The sequence below is a fragment of the Podarcis vaucheri genome, assembly GCF_965113315.1.
Source record: "Podarcis vaucheri genome assembly, chromosome: 16".
Classification (NCBI taxonomy): Eukaryota; Metazoa; Chordata; class Lepidosauria; order Squamata; family Lacertidae; genus Podarcis; species Podarcis vaucheri.
In genome coordinates, this window is record NC_138754.1 from 3,781,592 (window position 1) to 3,802,567 (window position 20,976).

Sequence of the window (20,976 nt, forward strand, 5' to 3'; positions counted from 1 at the left end):
GAGTCGGGCTGCGCTCTCTCATCAGTCAATTCCTTTTATCGTTCAAAAACAGGCCGGGAAATTGCCTCCGTTAAGTCAGGCAGCAGATTGGGTGTTAAGAATGGGAAATATTGCAAAAAAAAAACTGTGAGGGGCAGGAACTTCGAAGAGGCGTTCCTTCTTTTCCACCAGGCATGATGGGACAATACTGCAGTTTTAGAAGAGGCAGACCACTTGTTTCATGCACTAAAAAGGAGCGTGTTTTCTTGTCTACCCTGAGAGGCAGACTAGGCAGAGAGGCAGCTTCATGGGCGAGCGGGGATTGAACCCTGACCTCCCCCAAGTCCTAGACCAATTCTCTTAGCACTGTAGCATCCTGGATCTCTACCCGACACTGGAGTTCCCGCTCCTCCATCCCTCAGTGGATCTCATCACGGCTGCCCCAAATATTTTTGTTTTCTTGGATCTAGTTTAGGGAATTCAATTCCCACCCGGTGTTTTTACCATCCACCATTTTAATTTTTAAAACGTCTCCGAGTCCTTCTCCAATTATGCTCTTGGGTTCCTGACAAGAGACCTGAAGACCCTGGACAGTTCCCATTCCTGCCCACCCCCATCCCCGGCAAAGCTGTAGATGAAAACGACCTCAGCACTGGGCTGTGTAAGAATGTGGCTGCCAGACTGGTGATTGGGAGCGGCCGCCAAGACCACATAACACCAGTCCTGAAAGACCTACATTGGCTCCCAGTACGTTTCCGAGCACAATTCAAAGTGTTGGTCCTGACCTTGAAAGCCCTAAACGAGGCATAGGCAAACTCGGCCCGCCAGCAGTTTTGGGGACTACAACTCCCATCATCCCTGACCACTGGTCCTGTTAGCTAGGGATGATGGGAGTTGTAGTCCCAAAACAGCTGGAGGGCTGAGTTTGCCTATGCCTGCCCTAAACGGCCTCGGCCCACTATACCTGGTGTCCACCCCCATCATCCAGCCTGGACACTGAGGTCCAGCTCCGAGGGCCTTCTGGCGGTTCCCACCCTGCGAGAAGTGAGATTACAGGGAACCAGGCAGAGGGCCTTCTCAGTGGTGGCACCTGCCCTGTGGAACACCTTCCCATCAGATGTCAAGGAAATAAACAACTACCTGACTTTTAGAAGACATCTGAAGGCAGCCCCGTTTAGGGAAGTTTTGACTGCTTGATGTTTTATTGTGTTTTTAATATTCTGTTGGGAGCCTCAAAGAGTGGCATTATTATTATTATTAACACATCCTGCTCCTCTCAGGACTCCAGCTCCCATCAGCCCCAGCCCCTAGGGGGGACGACGACACAGATGTTGTTGGTCTCCAACTCCCAGAAGCCAGCAGGGCTGACAGCAAGGGATGATGGGAGCTGGACTCCAACTCCCAGAAGCCAGCAGGGCTGACAGCAAGGGATGATGGGAGCTGGACTCCAACTCCCAGAAGCCAGCAGGGCTGACAGCAAGGGATGATGGGAGTTGGAGTCCACAAAGGGAGCTGTAGAAGGAAAGTCTGGCTTGCTTCTCTGCCTGGACTGGGAAGGTCATTTCCAATCAACTGCACCAGCAACCAAACTGCTCTCTTATCAATTCCCATTGAAGGATAGACAGGGCCCCCTCCTTACTTGTGGGGTGGGGAGAGGAGAAGATAAAGACTCTGGAGAAGACGAGTTTGCCGGGGTTTTCGCCACCCCAAAGGTTAGTTTCTCTCTTTTTTTCCCTTTTAATTTTGGTTTCAGCCCCAGAAGGGGGAGACTTTTTAAAAACAGCAGTCTTTTTTAAAAAACGGAACAAGAGGCGTATAGAAGAAGAGGGTTCTTCTCCGCGGCAGACTTCGGTCGGCTGGGAAACGGGTGCTCCGGGCCCCCCGCGGCTTGGCGTTACAGGACGACGCAGTCCGAATCCTGCTTCTGGCGCGTCCTGCGGTCTCCGGAGGGGCGGGAGGGCGGAGGAGTCCTCCCCTAAAAGGAAGGGAAGAGGAGAAAGTGGTGCGAGTTAAGGAATGGAGATTTTGTCGGCACTTTTCCTCCCTCTCTCGCGATACCGGATATCAGTAGGGACACACACAAGGGAGGCTGGGAGATTCAGCGAAGACAAAGCCCTTGTTGCTGCTGTTAAACTGTGGAACTCACTTCCACATGAGGCAGCCAATCTGGATGGTTTTAAAAGAGGATTGGACATGGGAAGTTTTTAATGTGTGACATCTTAGTGTATTTTTGGTCTTTGGAATACAAAAAATAAATTATTATTATTAGGAGAAGGAGAAGGCTATTGATGGGTGTGTTATACCAATAATAATAATAATAATAATTTATTTATACCCTACCCATCTGGCTGGGCTTCCACAGCCATTCTGGGCAGCTTCCAACAGAATATTAAAATACAATAGTCTATTAAACATTAAAAGCTTCCTTAAACAGGGCTGCCTTCAGATGTCTTCCAAAAGTCTAGTAGTTGTTTTTCTCTTTGACATCTGGTGGAAGGGTGTTCCACAGGGCAGGCGCCACCACCGAGAAGGTCCTCTGCCTGGTTCCCTGTAACTTGGTTTCTCGCAGGGAGGGACCCGCCAGAAGGCCCTCGGCACTGGACCTCAGTGTCCAGCCAGAACGATGGGGGTGGAGACCAGTATACCTGAAGGAGCGTCTCCACCCCCATCATTCAGCCTGGACATGGAAGTCCAGCGCCAAGGGCCTTCTGGCGGTTCCCTCCCTGCGAGAAGTGAGGTTACAGGGAACCAGGCAGAGGGCCTTCTCGGTAGTGGCGCCCGCCCTATGGACATAGCTGTCAACTTTTTTCTTGCGAAGAATCCTATTCGGAATAAGGGAATTTCCCTTAAAAAAAGGGAAACGTTGACAGCTATGCCTGTGGAACAGCCTCCCATCAGATGTCAAGGAAATAAACAACTATCTGTCCTTTAGAAGACATCTGAAGGCAGCCCTGTTCAGGGAAGTTTTTAATGTGTGACATTCTAATGTATTTTTAATCTTTGTTGGAAGCCGCCCAGAGTGTCTGGGGCAGGGGTCTGCAACCCGCGGCTCCAGAGCCGCATGTGGCTCTTTTACATATTTGCTGCGGCTCCAGGGCGGATACTAGCGAGGGGAGGAGGCGCATTGTGCGCCCCGACACTCATCACTGTGGCGGGCGCTGTACTGGCTGTGACGTCGCATGGGGGCGCTGCGTGCGTTAGTCACGCACCGTCTCGACGTCACCTTCCCGCCCGCTGTCAGATCGTGGCTCCGGAGATATATTTGTTTTAAATGTTGCAATGGTTTTGCGGCTCCCAGTTGTTGTTTTTTCTTCGGAAACGGGTCCAAGTGGCTCTTTTTGTCTTAAAGGTTGCAGACCCCTGGGAAACTCAGCCAGATGGGCGGTGTACAAATAATAAATTATTATTATTATTATTATTAACACCCTCTCCAGAAACCCAGGCACCTGTTCTTAAATAGCAGCTCTTATCATAATCAGCTGGTGGTCTGTAATAAGAGCTGTTTATGGCAGGCCTATGGCCCTGCAGAGGATGCTGGGGTCTACCTAACTCTACCCCTGACCGCTGGCCATGCTGCATACACAGGGGTTGGGGGAGTTGGGGGGTGGGGGGACATTACCTGTGCAGGGGGGGCTGCGGCCGGCGGCGGCGGCTGCTGCTGCTGCTGATATTCCTCCTGCTGCAGCTGCTGGGCGAGCTCTAAGTCGCTGAGCGCGGGTCCCCCTTGCTGCTGTTGCAGAGACAAGGCGATCATGTAGTCCTATGGAGGAAGGAAGGAAGGAAGGAGAGAGAAAGAGTTGGTGGATGTGAACTCAGAGCATGGCACACACACACCTCCTTCGAATTCTTACCCTCTGGTTTCATTTTCTTCTTCCATCTTAATTTTATTTTATTCGCAACACGCCAAAGATTTTGGGTATAATATATAGTTAAAAGATTGGGGGAAACTATGGAAGGAAGGATTAAAATTTACTGCATGCAATGCTCTGAAAGAAAATGTGATGAAAATGGTGTATAGGTACAGTGGTGCCCCGCAAGACGAATGCCTCACAAGACGAAAAACTCGCTAGACGAAAGGGTTTTCCGTTTTTGCGTTGCTTCGCTAGACGAATTTCCCTATGGGCTTGCTTCGCAAGACGAAAACGTCTTGCGCTTTTTTTTTTAAAGCCGCTTGAAGAGGTGCAGTTGTGACGGACCGTGCTTCGCACGACGAAAAACGTCGCAAGACGAAAAGACTCGTGGAACGAATTCTTTTCGTCTTGCGAGGCACCACTGTAGTATATTGCACCTGTAAAATTAGCTAAAAATGTATAAAATAAGTAATAAATGTTGGAAATGTAAAGAAAAAGAAGGAACTATTTCCTTTGTATATACATAGGATGTGGAGTGTTTCAGGACCTTATTATTATTATTACATTTGCACGCAGCAGAACCCGGCCACCGTTCTCTTGAAACGGAAGCATTGCGTTTTCAGTGCTCCTAAATGCTCAGCTTGGGAACACGCAGAACAACTCCTCTTTCTCCCCGTTAGCCAGAGGGACCCTCTGAGCCCGTCCTCAGTGGCCGGATCGGCTCCTTTCGCTCTGATTGGCTCCAATCAGCACGGAGGGTGAGAAGGTTGCTTAAAAGGTAAAGGTAAAGGGACCCCTGACCATTAGGTCCAGTCATGGCCGACTCTGAGGTTGCGGCTCTCATCTCGCTTTCCTGGCCGAGGGAGCCGGCGTACAGCTTCCGGGTCATGTGGCCAGCAGGACTAAGCCACTTCTGGCGAACCAGAGCAGCGAACAGAAACGCCGTTCACCTTCCCGCCGGAGTGGTACCTATTTATCTACTTGCACTTTGACGTGCTTTCGAACTGCTAGGTTGGCAGGAGCAGGGACCGAGCAACGGGAGCTCACCCCGTCGTGGGGATTTGAACCACCGACCTTCTAATTGGTAAGTCCTAGGCTCTGTGGTTTAACCCACAGCGCTACCCGTGTCCCGAGAAGGTTGCTTACCATTGGCTAAAAAGCCTCCCCTCTCAACTGATTGGGTGAACCGGGGCAGCCCTTATGCCCCGCATGGTCTTGCCTCGCTGGCCCCTGCTCTCACCTGGTCCACCTGTCTCTGGTTGAGGTGCTGCTCTTGTGGGGAACCGCCTGCTGCCTCCTTGCCCAGGGCGTGGCTGAGGTGGAACTCTGCGTCGCAGAAGCAGCTGTCCCCGTCCACGTTGTGCAGGCTCTCCCAGGCGACCTGCTCCTCGTGGAGGAAGCCCTGGTCGGTCACCAGGAGGTACAAGTGGCTCTGGAGAGGGAGCGAGGAGAGAAAACAAACAGGCTCTGGTTAATTCGGAGGCAGGGTGGCGGTAAATCAGCATAAGTAAAGGTAAAGGGCCCCCTGACCATTAGGCCCAGTCGTGGCCGACTCTGGGGTTGCACACTCATCTCGCTTTACTGGCCGAGGGAGCCGGCGTACAGCTTCCGGGTCATGTGGCCAGCAGGACTAAGCCGCTTCTGGCAAACCAGAGCAGCGCAAGGAAACGCCGTTTACCTTCCCGCCGGAGTGGTACCTATTTATCTACTTGCACTGGTGTGCTTTCGAACTGCTAGGTTGGCAGGAGCAGGGACCGAGCAACGGGAGCTCACCCCGTCGCGGGGATTCGAACCGCCGACCTTCAGATCGGCAAGCCCTAGGCTCTGTGGTTTAACCCACAGTGCCACCTGCGTACAACTATTTAAAAACACCACCACTTGCGAGCACCTACTTCCTTCTTGGGCTCTAATCACAGAGAGAGGCTACTGAACTTCCCAGTCCTCTTGGATAATGGCGTTGTCCTGAATGAATCCCCACCCCTCGTCTCTCCCACTTCCTCCTTCGTCACTTCTACGGGTGCTGACAAGCGCCCTCTGTCTTTAAGCTCTTTGCTCTCCTACTTTTAAGGCTCGCCGGGTTCTGGGAGATGGAGGGTCTGGAATGCTTTCTAATGACAGAGTGTCAGCTGGGTTTGTTGATGTGAAGATAAGATGGCGTCCGGCACGTTTCTGCTGCGCCACTGCGCTTCTGTGCTGATCTCTCTTTTGCTCTCTTAGCATAGTCCTAGCAGAGTTCAGCAGCGGGAGAAACTGTTGCCGTGTGTGGGTAATAAATCAGAACGAAAGCAGACTTCTTGCTAATCTCCAACAGTCTTTAATGAGAAAGTAAACATCATAAATCAGCCCGGCGAGAGAGCAGGCATCCTTTCGTCTCTCAGCCAAAAACAAAAGAGAACTCACACACAGAGAAAGATTCCCGTATGTGAACATAACCACGCCTCAGAATGTGAGACGTCACACAGAACTATTTAACCCTGTAAGTTCTGATTCTCCACACAGTTGAATGGTCTCTTTAAATTCGAAGGTTCATTATTGTTCCACAAGATGTGTATGTCTTTAAGGGCCAGAGCAAATAACGTGACCTAGTTTTACAGCTGTGAAGCAGTATAGCAGGTGCTGCTAAGTTGCGTTAATTAAGCTGTGTCAGCAATTGGGTATAGTATATAAAGAGCAGCAACTAGCTCTCTCAGTACCCTGGTGGATGGGTCATGCTTGCTGATATATTTAGTGTAAAAGAAGTTTTTGCTTTTGTTATTAAAGCCTAGCTAAAGTTAGTTTGTGTTCCTTGCAATGTGTGGTCTCCCCAGCAAGTTTTCTGCAACTAATCTGCAAATAGCCAATAGGGTGTTGTTCTGGTTGTCCCACGATTTCCTAGCTTCCCCCCTCATCTGCCTCTGAGCTGCAACCTCCCTCAAACCCCTGTTGCAAAGCTATATTGTCTTCCTTTTCCTGCTCCCTGGAAGGGTCCGGATGGGGAGGCCGTCTCCACCATTGCTCCTCCCCTGCCCAGTCCCGGACATCGCCCACCTTTCTTAAAAAACAACAGCCCTGCGAGGCGGGTACCTTGTGCTTGATCATGGTGCTGAAGTGGTTGTTCCTGAAGAAGACGCTCAGCTCGCCTTCCTTGACCGTGGACGTCAGCTCACAGAGGCCGTGGTAGGTCAGCTGAGAGGCCGTGGACTCCAAGAACTGCTCTGCTATCAGGCCTGCGAGGGGCAGGGGGCGTTGCGGTGGAACAGGGAGCAGAAGAAGCAAAGACGAGGTGAAAGGCAGGCAAAGTATGATGGCGATCGACTCTGATGATGAATTGGATCCACAGTTCTTTCAATTCCTTACTCGGCCTTCGCCCTAAGGACCCAGGGTGGGCCGCAACCTTTTAGAACGCAGCATGAAAAGCTGTTTAAAATAATAGGGTCCGGCCTGAATGATACGCTGCTGCCTGCAGCCAAATCTCTGAGTGCTCAAAGGAGATGGTGGTGTCCCTAGGATACGTAGTTTTATTTTGCACCGCAAAGATAGGATGGAGGGGCTTGCAGCACTAACACCCCATGAGGTCTCCCAGGGAGGTCTCCAAAGCACAGTTTTGGCATCCTAACAGATTGAGGTTGAATCCTGACAAGACAGAAGTACTGTTTTGGGGGGACAGGAGGCGGGCGGGAGTGGAGGATTCCCTGGTTCTGAATGGGGCAACTGAAGGACCAGGTGCGCAGCCTGGGAGTCATTCTGGACTCACAGCTCTCCATGGAAGCACAGGTTAATTCTGTATCCAGGGCAGCTGTTTACAAGCTCCATCTGGTACGCAGGCTGAGACCCTACCTGCCTGCAGACTGTCTTGCCAGAGTGGTGCATGCTCTGGTTATCTCCCGCTTGGACTACTGCCATGCGCTCTACGTGGGGCTACCTTTGAAGGTGACCCGGAAACTACAACTAATCCAGAATGCGGCAGCTAGACTGGTGACTGGGAGTGGCCGCCGAGACCATATAACACCTGTCTTGAAAGACCTGCATTGGCTCCCAGGACGTTTCCGAGGACAATTCATGGTGTTGGTGCTGACTTTTAAAGCTCTAAACGGCCTCAAAGGTCCAGTAGACCTGAAGGAGCGTCTCCACCCCCATCGTCCAGCCTGGACACTGAGGTCCAGCGCCGAGGGCCTTCTGGTGGTTCCCTCCCTGTGAGAAGCCAAGTTACAGGGAACCAGGCAGAGGGCCTTCTCGGTGGTGGCGCCCGCCCTGTGGAACGCCCTCCCACCAGATGTCAAAGAGAAAAACAACAACCAAACTTTTAGAAGACATCTGAAGGCAGCCCTCTTTAGGGAAGCTTTTAATGTTTGACAGACTATTGTATTTTAATATTTTGTTGGAAGCCGCCCGGAGTGGCTGGGGAAACCCAGCCAGATGGCCAGGGTTTAAATAAATTATTATTATTATTATTATTATTATTATTATTATTATTATTATTATTATTATTATCCAGCACAGAGCGAGACAAGCCTCGGTATCTCCAGCTCCCACCAAACCCACACACTGACAGCCCCACCTGGCCCTACTGTTCTCCATCCCAGGATAATGCGACATTCAGCCAGGTGAAGTAGGGAAGGCCCACCCATTGGTCTCTGTGGCAACAGAGCTTGCTTTTTCAAAATGCAAATGGTAAGCAAGCTTCCTCCTATAGATTCTAGGCTCCTATCCGCAAGACCACAGGTTTTGAAGGGAACCACAGGTGTCATCCAGACTGACCCCATCACCCAGAGCCATAACAATACATGTATCTCAAGTTTCAAAGAGGTGTGTCTTCAGCGTGGGACAACAACCACATAATAATAATAATAATAATAATAATAATAATAATAACCTCACCCTCCCCAGCCAGAGCCGGGTTCAGGGCGGCTAACACCAATAAAATTCCAGTAGAAAACATAATGGGGGGGGGGGGGACAGGACCAATTTAACATACAGGTTAAAATGCGATGTAAAATGCAGCCTCATTTTAAAAGTAGCCAATAAATCAAGACCATAAGGAGAGGGAAACATAAGGGTCAGACTGAGTCCACACCAAAGGCCAGGCAGAACAGCTCTGTCTTGCAGGCCCTGAAGAAAGATGTCAAGTCCCTCAGGGCCCTAGTCTCTTGGGACAGAGCGTTCCACCAAGTCGGGGCCAGTACTGAAAAGGCCCTGGCCCTAGTTGAGACCAATCTAACCATTTTGCGACCTGGGACCTCCAAAATGTTGTCATTTGTGGACCTTAAGGTTCTCCGCGGGGCAGACCAGGAGAGGCGATCCCGTAGGTACGGTTTAAAAGAATTCAAAATTTCAATGGTTGTAAATGATACAAGAAATATACAGTGGAACCTTGGTTGTCGAACGCTTCAGAAGTCAAATGTTTTGGCTTTTGAACGCCAATGACCCGGAGGTGAATGCTTCCGTTTTCAAAGGTGCCTCAGAAGTCAAACGGCTTCCGCAGTGTGTTCCTCCACTTTTTCAATGGATTTTGCTGCCTGGCAATTTCGCCTCGGTTGTCAAACGCTTTGGAAGTCGAACGGTCTTCCGGAATGGATTATGTTCGACAACTGAGGTTCCACTGTACATACATGTAACGGTTGTTCAAAATAGGTGTCTAATGGCTCAAAGATGGTTAAAAGGCCTTTGCTGAAGCAGAGAGGTCTCCTGAGGTAAAAACCATGAGAGATGAGGCTTGGAAAGCAAGTTTCTGCAAGCGTGAAACTACCACCAAGCAGGCCCTGCTGCTAGCCTCCGTAAACCAGATCTTATTTTATTTTTCCTTGCGCAGGGGCCATGCTAATCTTCTCTGTATCGTTCCAATTTTAGTACATGTGCCGAAGCGAGCACAAATCAGATCTTACTTAATGGCCTCCACCCCTGGGCTGACGACAACCCCACCTCCAGGTACCAGTTACCCCGGACCTTGACTGTGTGAATGAGCCCAGGCAGACAGGCCTCACCTTCCGTCACCAGATTAGGGTCGCTTGAGTGTTTGCAGGTGATGATCTTCTCCACCAACTGGTTGTAGGTCAGCTTGCTGACGGCCTGGGCCACCTCTGGTATCTGGAGTGTGCAGAAACAGGTTGTGAGCTGGAGTCTGGGCGTCCACGGCGCAAGGGGTGTCAACGGCCAAGAGGCAGGTTCAAATCCCAGTTCGGCCACCAAACTCCCAGAGTGGCCTAAGGTCAATTTCCCCACACCCACCCCTCAGCCTAACCTTGCAAGGTTGTTGTGAGGACAGAGAAGGATCATGCAGCGAACCCACAATATAGACCGTATTTTCCGCCCTATAGGACGCACTTTTCCCCCTCCAAAAATGAAGGGGAAATGTGTGTGTGTCCTATGGGGCGAATGCAGACTTTCGCTGAAGCCTGGAGAGTGAGAGGGGTCAGTGCGCACCAACCCCTCTTGCTCTCCAGGCTTTGGGAAGCTATCCGCAAGCCTGGGGAGCCTGCGGTAGTGCCCACCGGGCTCCCAAGGCTTGCGGGCAGCAGCCTGCAGCCCAAAGCACGGGGTGCACTCCGGAGCGCGCCCCGTGCTTTGCGCAGATGTCTGCAAGCCTTGCGAGCAACAGCCTGTTCTGGGGTCTGGGGTCTGGGGAAGCTCGGGCTTCCCCTGCCCCCAGCCCCGCAAGCTCTGGGAGCGATGGCGAGGTTGAGTGCAACCTCGCCTTCGCTCCCGGACCCCCCAGCCCCGAGGCTAAAAACGAAGCTAGGACAGCTAGCGGGATCCATCCCGCTCGCTGTCATGGCTTCTTTGCTCTTTGGGGCTTGGGGGGGGGAATAAATCTTTTTTTCTTTACCCCCCCCCAAAATAAGTGCGCCCTATGGGCCGGTGCGCCCTATAGGGCGAAAAATACGGTATATATTTTTTGCAGGGAGAGGAAGAATGAGATAAATAAACGGAATAAAAAAATGTATGAAGCCCACTGGGCTCCAGTGGAACTGACAGTGGTGGTGTTGGGAAGACTTTGCATTGTTCTCATTATCTTAGAGTTAGGTCAGGAATGGGGGCCTGAGGTCGTGCGGGACTCAATTTCCCATCAGCTCCAGCCCACCTGGCCAATGGTTGGAGTTGAGGGAAGTTGTAGTTCAACAAACATCTGGGTGGGTGGTTTTCACAGGACACCCCAGTTTAGAATTTAAAATTTTTAAATTTCAATTCTTATTTTTAAAATTTCAATTAAAAAAGCGGATTGCAATTCAATATCCCAACAGCTGGGGATGGCTGAACGCAGGGCCGGCTTCAGGTTTAATGAAGCCCTCAGCTACTGAAGGCAATGGGGCCCTTTATATGTCCAGCTGTCCTTTGTCAACAACAAATGGTTGCTGTTTTTTGTGTTGAATATATGCTATATGTGATGTATGGAAGTGAGAGCTGGACCATAAAGAAGGCTGATCGCCGAAGAATGGATGCTTTTGAATTCTGGTGCTGGAGGAGACTCTTGAGAGTCCCATGGACTGCAAGAAGATCCAACCTCTCCATTCTGAAGGAAATCAGCCCTGAGTGCTCACTGGAAGGACAGATCCTGAAGCTGAGGCTCCAAGACTTTGGCCACCTCATGAGAAGAGAAGACTCGCTGGAAAAGACCCTGATGTTGGGAAAGATGGAGGGCGCAAGGAGAAGGGGACGACAGTGGACGAGATGGTTGGATAGTGTCTTCGAAGCTACCAGCATGAGTTTGACCAAACTGTGGGAGGCAGTGGAAGACAGGAGGGCCTGGCGTGCTCTGGTCCAGGGGGTCACAAAGAGTCGGACACGACTAAACGACTAAACAACAACAACAACAAATATGCTATATGGCAATTTATGGGCCTAATAGGTATCTAAAGCCATTTGCACATAACAAACAGGAGCCTACACAGCACAAAACACTGTTGCTGTATGTGTGTTTTATTTTATTTGTTTTATATCTTGTATTTTGGAAATGTTTTTTTCCTTTGATTTTTTTTGGGGGGCCCCAAGAGAATGGGGCACTAAGCTATAGCTTGTTTAGCTTATGCAGTGGTACCTCTGGTTGTGAACGGGATCCGTTCCGGAAACCTGTTCACAACATGAAAGGAACGCAACCTGCAGCAGCGCCTCTGCGCACGCGCGGGTTGCGATTCGCCGCTTCTGTGCACGCGCACGACATCATTTTGCGCGTCTGCACGTGCGCAAGCGGCGAAACCCGGAAGTAACCCTTTCTGGTGCTTCCGGGTCGCCGCGGGACGCAACCTGAAAAAATGTAACATGAAGCAAACATGAGGTATGACTGTACGTAGAACCGGCACTGGCTGAACGGCAGGTGCCATTTACGCTTCTCAGACTGGAGAGATTTGGCTCGCGAACTCACAAAGACGCCTTTGGCGGCATCCAAGACGCTGATGACTCACAAGCTCAGCTCCTAGGAAGCGATGGCGTGCGGAAAGAAGATAGGATTAAGCATCTCACCTGCGGGTCCACCAACCAGCCGTGATAGAGAGGCATGTTGAGAAGGTCGAAGACGATGCACTCAGGGGTGTACTCGAAATCGGCGACTCCCGTGAACCTCACGTTGACATCCAGCCCCGTGGAGAGTTTGGGCAGAACCGTCATGGCGTCGTTGACGTTCTGTCCGCGGCAGGAGAGGAAGAAGGGCATGCTGGTTAATTTTGAAATTGGGGGACAGAACAAAGTCTAGCTGGGAAAGCCTGCATTTTTTGGGAGGGAGGGATAAGGAACCTCAACTCTGGGAGACCAGGGTTCGAATCCACCCACAGGGCCGCTGTGTCTCTCAGGGTCGTTGTGGGGATTAAATGAAGGGGAAAACCATGTGTGCCACCACCTTGAGCTACTTGGGGGGAAAGCTGGGGCAGAAACGCCATCAATAAACAAATGAGTTAATCAGAGATAATTATTATTATTATTATTATTATTATTATTATTATTATTTATTATTATTTATTTCTATCCCACCCATCTGGGCGGCTTCCAACAGAACACTAAAATACAATACAGTGGTGCCTTGCAAGACGAAATTACCGTAAATTTCGCTCCAAAACACGCACTTTTTTGCTCCGAGAAAGTAAGGGGAAATGCCTGTGCGTGTTAAGGAGCGAATGCACGGATCAGAGCCATGGCTGCCGTCAGTCAGGCAAAGCGGGAGCCACTTACACGCTCTACGAGGCTCTCACTTTGCTTTCTTTAAAGCGACCTGGAGCCAGGAAGGAGGGAGGGAAGGAGAGCGATAGCAGCAAAGCCGGCAGCAGCCGCTTACACGGGAGGAGGGACAGATGCTAGCAAAGGTCTGCGCGCTCTCTAAACAGAGCAACGAGGCTGCAGAGAGACGGCAGGAAAGATAAAATTTAAGCAACCAGCAGCAAAATAAAACCAACCTCGAGCTCTGAGCCACGCAGTGAAAACCAGGAAGTAAAAAAAAAGGCTGGGGAGGGCATGAGGGAGAGGGGAAAACTTCGCAAATCCCCCGAGTCTCAGCTGATCGGCTGGGACGGAGCAGCTTGTTTTCAGGCAGGATAGATTTGAGCATTGTCTGGGTCCTAGTGCCCCTACCGCTTTTTTGTGCTCTATTCTATTGCTGCTGGTGGCTGCTTATCATTCAGGCTGCAAGGAGGAGCACTAATGGCGAATCCCCTGGAATCCAAGTCCTCCTCGCTTGCTCAAATCTATTCTGCCTCAAAACAAGGAGCGGAAGGAAAAGGCTGCAAACTGTTAAATGGAAAAAAACCCAGGCACAGGGCAAATACCTTAAGTATACCTTTAAAGCAACAGTGCTCTTTCCCTCCCTCCTCCCCGCGGAAAACCTCCTTGTCCCTTGAGTTCTTTTCCTTCCCTCCCCACTTAAAACGTGGTTACAAAGCACGGATCCACATGGATCCCCAGGATTTTTGCATTGGGCTACCCCAAACTCACTGTCAGATCACATGTCTGTGGCCACAGCATGAACCATAAAAATCATACATCCACTGTTTCATTTAGAATATTTTTTCCTCGTTTTCCTCCTCTAAAAACTACATGCGTGTTATGGTCAGATGCGTGTTATAGAGCGAAAAATACGGTAATTCGTTCCGCAAGTTTTTTCTTCTTGCGAGTTTTTCGTCTTGCGATGCACGGTTTCCCATAGGAATGCATTGAAAATCAATTAATGCGTTCCTAGGGAAACCGCCTTCAGACCAGGTCCGGGGACAGTCTGTCCCCGGACCTCCTCTGAAGGCTGGGGGGGGGGACAAGGGCTTTTCTTCCCACCCCCAGCATTTTAAAAAACCCTGGGACAGCGGAGGACTTCTCCGCAGTCCGGGGCGATCTTAAAATGCTGGCGGGCGGCATTTTAAAATCGCCCCGGACAGCGGAGGACTCCGCTGTCGGGGCGATTTAAAAGCCCCTGGGAAGGCAGGCAGGGGGGACAAAGACTTTTGCCCCCCGCCAGCCTTCAGAAGAGGTCCGGCCCAGGCTTCCCGGAAAGTCTTTGCTCCCCCCGCCTGCCTTCAAAAGCTGTCTGGCCCAGGCTTCCCGGACCTTTCCGCCAGCAGCGGCAGCGCTGCCGCTGCTGGCGGAGACTTGCCGGCATGTCGAAGCCTGCGCGCAGCGCGCCCAGGCTTCGCGGATCTCTCCGCCAGCAGCGGCAGCGATGCCGCTGCTGGCGGAGACTTGCCGGCATGCAGAAGCCTGCGCGCAGCGCGCCCAGGCTTCGCGGATCTCTCCGCCAGCAGCGGCAGCGATGCCGCTGCTGGCGGAGACTTGCCGGCATGTCGAAGCCTGCGCGCAGCGCGCCCAGGCTTCGCGGATCTCTCCGCCAGCAGCGGCAGCGATGCCGCTGCTGGCGGAGACTTGCCGGCATGCAGAAGCCTGCGCGCAGCGCGCCCAGGCTTCGCGGATCTCTCCGCCAGCAGCGGCAGCGATGCCGCTGCTGGCGGAGACTCTCCTGCCTTCAAAAGCCGTCCGGGATAGCAGGAAGCGCTTCCCTGCTATCCCGGACTGCTTTTAAAATGCTGGCGCTGGGGAGCAAAGCCTTTCGGCCCCCGCCAGCCTTCCTGGACCTCTTCTGAAGGCCGGAGGGGGGGGGAAAGGCTTTGCTCCCCACCGCTAGCATTTAAAAGAGGTCCCCGGAGATTTCCCTATGGGCTTTCGTCTTGCGAAGCAAGCCCATAGGGAAATTCGTTTTGCGAAGCGCCTCCAAAACGGAAAACCCTTTCGTCTAGCGGGTTTTCCGTCTTGCGAGGCGTTCGTCTTGCGGGGTACCACTGTAACCTATTAAACATTAAAAGCTTCCCTAAACAGGGCTGCCTTCAGATGTCTTCTAAAAGTCTGGTAGTTATTTTTCTCTTTGACATCTGGTGGGAGGGTGTTCCACAGGGTGGGTGCCACCACCGAGAAGGCCCTCTGCCTGGTTCCCTGTAACTTGGCTTCTCACAGGGAGGGAACTGCCAGAAGGCCCTCGGAGCTGGACCTCAGTGTCCGGGCAGAATGATGGGGGTGGAGATGCTCCTTCAGGTAAACTGTACCAAGGCCGTTTAGGGCTTTCAAGGTCAGCACCAACACTCTGAATTGTGCTCAGAAACCTACTGGAAGCCAGTGTAGGTCTTTCAAGACCGGTGTTATAGTATTACTTGTAAGGGATTGTGCCCTCGCTGGATCAGGCCACGAGGAACTCAGCATTCTCCTTTTGGCAACGACCTGCGGGACAACTGTCCGCAGCGAGGGCAGACATACTGCAGTATCCTCTGAATGCAGTTTTTAGAGGTAGGCTGCTCCTTCCCATGGAGGTTCCACTCCTTACCGCCAAAGAGGAGCCCTGCTGGGTCTGAGCTAGCACTCAGCTCCCTTGGTATCCCGTTCTCATTCTCCGAAGGGAGAGCAAAGGCCGCTGCTGGCTGCTGGGGCAAACTGGCGGCTCCCTTAGCCTGCAGTTTTTACGACGGTACGCGGTTAAGCGCAAGTTGCTTCTTGGTGTGCCATTGTTTGGTTTCAATGCGCACGTATTCTCTGCAGCGGGAGCTTTGGGCACAGGGCAGATTGTGGAAGTTCTCAGCAGGTTATTACAATAAACAGAGACCTGCCAAGTGCCTTGGGGGGAGCCCAAAGGGGGAGAGAGAGAGAGAATGAGAGGAGGGGGAGAAAGAAAGGAACTCACTTGCTGAAAGTTGAGCTGGAGGGCTTCCGACTGTTTTTGGGGCTTGATGGACAGGATGCAGTCACCTGACATAGAGAGAAAATAGACCCTTTTCATTAAGAACGTATGAAATTAGCAAAGATATATCATAATTGTGACAATATATGTTGGAAATGTAAAGAAAAGGAAGGAACCTTTTATCATATGTGGTGGACCTGCCCCAAGGTGAAAGACTTCTGGGAAAAGATTTATAATGAATTGAAAAAAATGTTGAAATATACATTTATAAAGAAACCAGACGCCTTTCTTCTTGGAATAACAGGTTTGGAATTGCCCAAGAAAGATGTTACGTTATTTTTGTATGCCACAACTGCTGCCCGTATTTTGTTAGCTAAAAAGTGGGAAACCCAAGAATTACCAACAATAGAAGAATGGCAGATGAAGATGATGGATTTTTCAGAGCTAGCCAACCTAACTGGAAGAGTCTGCGACCAGGAGGAGGAGGAGTATCAGGAAGAGTGGAATAAATTTAATGATTATTTAGTTAAATTTGTTAAGTTAAACTAACTGAAAATAGCTTGCAGATACTTAATGGGCCTAGGATTTTATTTATGTTAAGTGATGAATTAATATGTTTAATTCCATAAGGTGAAGATCTAAGGATGTGAATGTTTAAGTTAAATTTCATAAAAATTGGGATTTGGAAAACCGTTAAAAAGACATGCAATGACAAGCGAGGAAGTCACTTAACAAAGTAAATAACTGTAATTTTCAATAAGGCTATGATTTATGCTTGTTTGTCTTGTGTGTTTGTTTGTTTGTTTATAATATTGTGAAAACTAATAAAAAAATTTTTTGGGAAAAAGAACGTAAGAAGGGCGCCGTCGCTGGATCAGGCCAAAGGGGCCCCACCTAGTCCAGCCTCCTGTTGTCAAAGTGCTCAAAAATGCCTCCGGTAACCTAGGAATCTAGATAGACTGCCTCCAGTGGCAGGGAGTTCCACTGTTTAGCTACACGTTTTGGGAAGAAGTCCTTCCTTTCGCCTGCCCAGGGTTGCGTCCAATGCTCGTCCAATGCGGATCAGACCCGCTGCGATTAAAAGACAGGGCTAACTTAAGCCCGTCCCTTCTGGCAGATCTGTAGCGTGCTTGAATACAAGCCTGCATAGAGAAGAAAGCTGACTATGCAAAGGTAATAATAATAATAATAATAATAATAATAATAATAATAATAATAATAATAAATTTTATTTATACCCCACCCTCCTCAGCCAAGACCGAGCTCAGGGCGGCTAACACCCAATATAAAAACAAATTGATTGAAATAAAACTTAAAAACAAGATTAAAATACAGTGCAACATTAAAATGCAGCCTCATTTCAGTGGAAACTCAAATACAAAACTTTGGGGGGGATGAAAATGTCATGTCTTCTTGGAAGACACAAGAGCTACCCACCTTGGAAGAATGGCAGATGAAGGTGATAGACTATATGGGATTGGCAGAAATGACTGGCAGAATCCGAGACCAGGGAAAAGAGAAGGCGGAAGAAGATTGGAAGAAATTTAAGAACTATCTTAAGAAACATTGTAAAATTAATGAGTGTTAAAATGATGCGGCTTTAGAAAGTAAGTGGATTACAGTTGTAAAGATTAAGTTAAAAGAAAAGAAAGGTTAACAATTAGATAAAATTAAGGGTGAGGATTTGCTGAACTAAATGTTTGAAATTGGAATGCAGAAAGGGGGGGTATGGGGAGGTCGGTGAAGTATGTTTTAAGAAAATAAGGTTTTGAAATTATACTTGTTTCTTTTTCTTGTTTGTGCTTGTTTGTATTGTTGTGTTTGTTTATATAATTTGTGAAACTTTAATAAATATCTTATAAAAAAAAGAAAACGTCAAGTCTTCACCAAGGCTAACTATCCAGATTGGTCCTACACGGGCCAGAAAAAAGCCAGGGAAGTCCCCAAATAGGAGTTCCATCACAGAAGGAGAAAGGAAAAAGGAAAGGAGGGGAAGGGGATCAAGTTGATTCCAAGCCAAAGGCCAGGCGGAACCACTCTGTCTTACAGGCTCTGTGGAAAGAAATCAGATCCCGCAGGGCCCTGGTCTCAGGAGACAGAGCGTTCCACCAGGCGGGAGCCAGTGCTGAAAAGGCCCTGGCTCTGGTTGAGGTAAGCAAATGCCTTTGTTGCTCCGCCCACTTTGGCCTCTGGCCCCGCCCACCAGCAGTATGTGGCCCCTGAACCTGGCCCGGAAGCGGAAAACGGCCCTTGAGCAAAAACGAAAACGAAAAACAGGTTTCTTCGCCCCTGTACCAAATGATCTCGCTCTGTACAAAGGCAGCTTCACAGGGGTGGGGGAATTAGGTGGCCCTTTGTCTAGTACCCAGAACGCCCCCCCCTCCAAAAAAAAACAACCCCAGCCCTCGGGAAATGTGAAAACGATGGCGGCCTCATCCTGCCACTTACCGAGGTGAGCCATCAGCTCGTCGGAAGTGATCACTTCCTTCTGGGGAGGCAGTTTCACCTGAAAGGGAGGAAGAGAGAAAAAGAGAGAGAAACGATTCGGGAGGATGAAGGCCATTTTGCCAAGAGGATCAGCCCATCTTGCCCCGTGTGCGCCCCCTCCTCCCTCCAAATGCCCAAATTCGGGGGTATATACCAAGAAAAAAGGGGACGCGGGTGGCCCTTGGGTTAAACCACAGAGCCTAGGACTTGGCGATCGGAAGGTCGGCGGTTCGAATCCCTGCCACGGGGTGAGCTCCCGTTGCTCGGTCCTTGCTCCTGCCAACCTAGCAGTTCGAAAGCACGTCAAAGTGCAAGTAGATAAATAGGTACCGCTCTGGCGGGAAGGTAAACGGCGTTTCCATGCGCTGCTCTGGTTCACCAGAAGCGGCTTAGTCCTGCTGGCCACATGACCCGGAAGCTGTACGCCGGCTCCCTCGGCCAATAAAGCGAGATGAGCGCTGCAACCCCAGAGTCGGTCACGACTGGACCTAATGGTCAGGGGTCCCTTTACCTTTACCAAGAAAAAAGCACACCAAGAACTCAGGCCAGTATAAGTTTCAGTAGTGGGAGTGGTCCCTGCTCGCAAATCAAGTAAATTGTAACAAAAACCAATCCATTCAAAAGTATGTATTCTGACAAGGATTGAAAACTCAAGTAGAGATTACAAACTCAAATTCAAAAGGATATGTAATATTTATTTATTTATTCATTCCCCGCCCATCTGGCTGAGTTCCCCCCGCCACTCTGGGCAGCTCCCAATCGAGTGTTAAAAACAATACAGCATTAAATATTAAAAACTTCCCTAAACAGGGCTGCCTTCAGATGTCTTTTAAAGAGAAGATAGCGGCTTATTTCCTTCACATCTGAAGGGAGGGCGTTCCACAGGGCGGGGGCCCACTACCGAGAAGGCCCTGTGTCTGGTTCCCTGTAGCTTCACTTCTCACAGTGAGGGAACCGCCAGAAGGCCCTTGGAGCTAGACCTCAGTGTCCGGGCAGAACGATGGGGGTGGAGACGCTCCTTCAGGTATACAGGACCGAGGCCGTTTAGGGCTTTAAAGGTCAGCACCAACACTTTGAATTGTGCTCGGAAACGTACTGGGAGCCAATGAAGATCTTTCAGGACCGGTGTTATGCGGTCTCAGTGGCCGCTCCCAGTCACCAGTCTAGCTGCCACATTCTGGATTAATTGCAGTTTCCAGGTCACCTTCAAAGGGAGCCCCATGTAGAGCGCATTGCAGTAGTCCAGTAGGAGATAACCAGAGCATGCACCACTCTGGCGAGGCAGTCTGCAGGCAGGGAGGGTCTCATCCTGTGTACCAGATGGAGCTGGTAAACAGCTGCCCTGGACACAGAATTGACGTGCGCCTCCATGGAGAGCTGTGAGTCCAAATGACTCCCAGGCTGCGCACCTGGTCCTTCAGGGGCACAGGTATCCCATTCAGGACCAGGGAGTCCCCCACATCCTCCCCACCCCGTCCCCCAAAACAGTACTTCTGTCTTGTCAGGATTCAACCTCAATCTGTTAGCCGCCATCCATCCTCCAACCGCCTCCAGACACTCACACAGGACCTTCATCGAATACAATAATTTGTTACAGAATTAGAGATGAGTTTATGCCTTCGGGGGTAGACTGCCCCTGACCCTGGAAGCTCTACTCACCTTCCACTGCAAGAAAAGGATGTTCATGATGGCCAGCAGCGGGCAGGGCCCGTTCTCGCTCTGCGTGATGACGGGCGTCCTTTCCCCTTTCCAGCTGATCCATTTGACGCAGTAGAAGTCGGGGGGCTGGGGGTGGCTGGCGGGAGAAGACCGGGGCTCGGGGGCCGCCTCCCCGGGTTGCTCGGCAGCGACGGGGGGCACATCAGCCAGGTCAGAGACACTTGGCAGAGAGGCAGTGCCCGCCAGCAGTTCCTCCTCTCCCGGACGCTCTTTGGAATCTGGCTTTCCAGCCTCCGCAGACTCCAGAGATTTGGGTTCCGGCCCTTCGCCTCCCTTCCCGGCACCTGGGGGGGTTTCCTCGCAGGCCGGGGCCTTCGGCGCCTCCTCCTGGTCTTGCCCGTCTGCGGCGGGCACCTTGCCACACATGGCACCAACGTCCTCTACGCCTCGCTCCTCCGGGGAGGCCTCGGTGGTTTGGGGTTCGGCCAGCACATTCTCCCCCTTCGCTGACGGTTCTGCAGATAATTCGGGCTCCATTTGGCGCTGCCCCTACTGCCGCCTTCCTTATAAAAACCCAAGCATCCACCGCGGATGAGCCAACGGGCTGGCTGTCGGATCGAGTCCTAAATGACAGGCTTCCTTCTCGCTTTCTGCTGAAGTTTGAATGTGCTTTCCGATTCTGCGTCTCAAGAGGAAAACGGATTCGGGCGTCTCAAGAGGAAAACGGATTCGGGCGTTTGGCAGGAGAAACTCACCTCTCTCCCTTTCCCCGGATCAATAAGCGATTCGCAAACTTCTAGTCGCCTCGACAAAATGCAGCGTTTGCTAGGTACAATTCCTCTACCCTCGCTGCCCTGCCTTCTACTCCCAAGTGGTAGAAAATGTTAACACTTT

The 20,976-nt window shown here is 50.7% G+C and overlaps 2 protein-coding genes across 2 annotated transcripts in view; one reads left to right on the forward strand and one right to left on the reverse strand.

The window, feature by feature from the left end:
* Positions 1-20,976, forward strand: part of PRUNE1 (prune exopolyphosphatase 1) — a 113,166-nt gene that overhangs the window by 51,282 nt on the left and 40,908 nt on the right. The gene's annotated exons all lie outside the window — the stretch shown is intronic.
* Positions 1,665-20,787, reverse strand: MINDY1 (MINDY lysine 48 deubiquitinase 1). Its single transcript, XM_082202322.1, has 9 exons — positions 20,083-20,787; positions 18,385-18,442; positions 15,940-16,004; positions 12,264-12,422; positions 9,791-9,893; positions 6,894-7,036; positions 5,071-5,262; positions 3,599-3,739; positions 1,665-1,954 (listed from the first exon to the last, which is right to left on the reverse strand). The coding sequence occupies exons 1-9, from the start codon at positions 20,617-20,619 to the stop codon at positions 1,874-1,876; spliced, it is 1,479 nt and encodes a 492-aa protein (XP_082058448.1). The 5' UTR covers positions 20,620-20,787; the 3' UTR covers positions 1,665-1,873.

Bases quoted from the DNA above. Each gene is read 5' to 3' on its own strand.
- MINDY1 (XM_082202322.1), bottom strand. From the start codon at position 20,619: ATGGAGCCCGAATTATCTGCAGAACCGTCAGCGAAGGGGGAGAATGTG. The intron at 9,894-12,263 runs GTGAGATGCTTA...TGCACACTCCAG, and splicing joins GCTGGTTGGTGGACCCGCAG to ATACCAGAGGTGGCCCAGGC. The intron at 3,740-5,070 runs GTGAGAGCAGGG...CTTCCTCCATAG, and splicing joins ACCAGAGACAGGTGGACCAG to GACTACATGATCGCCTTGTC.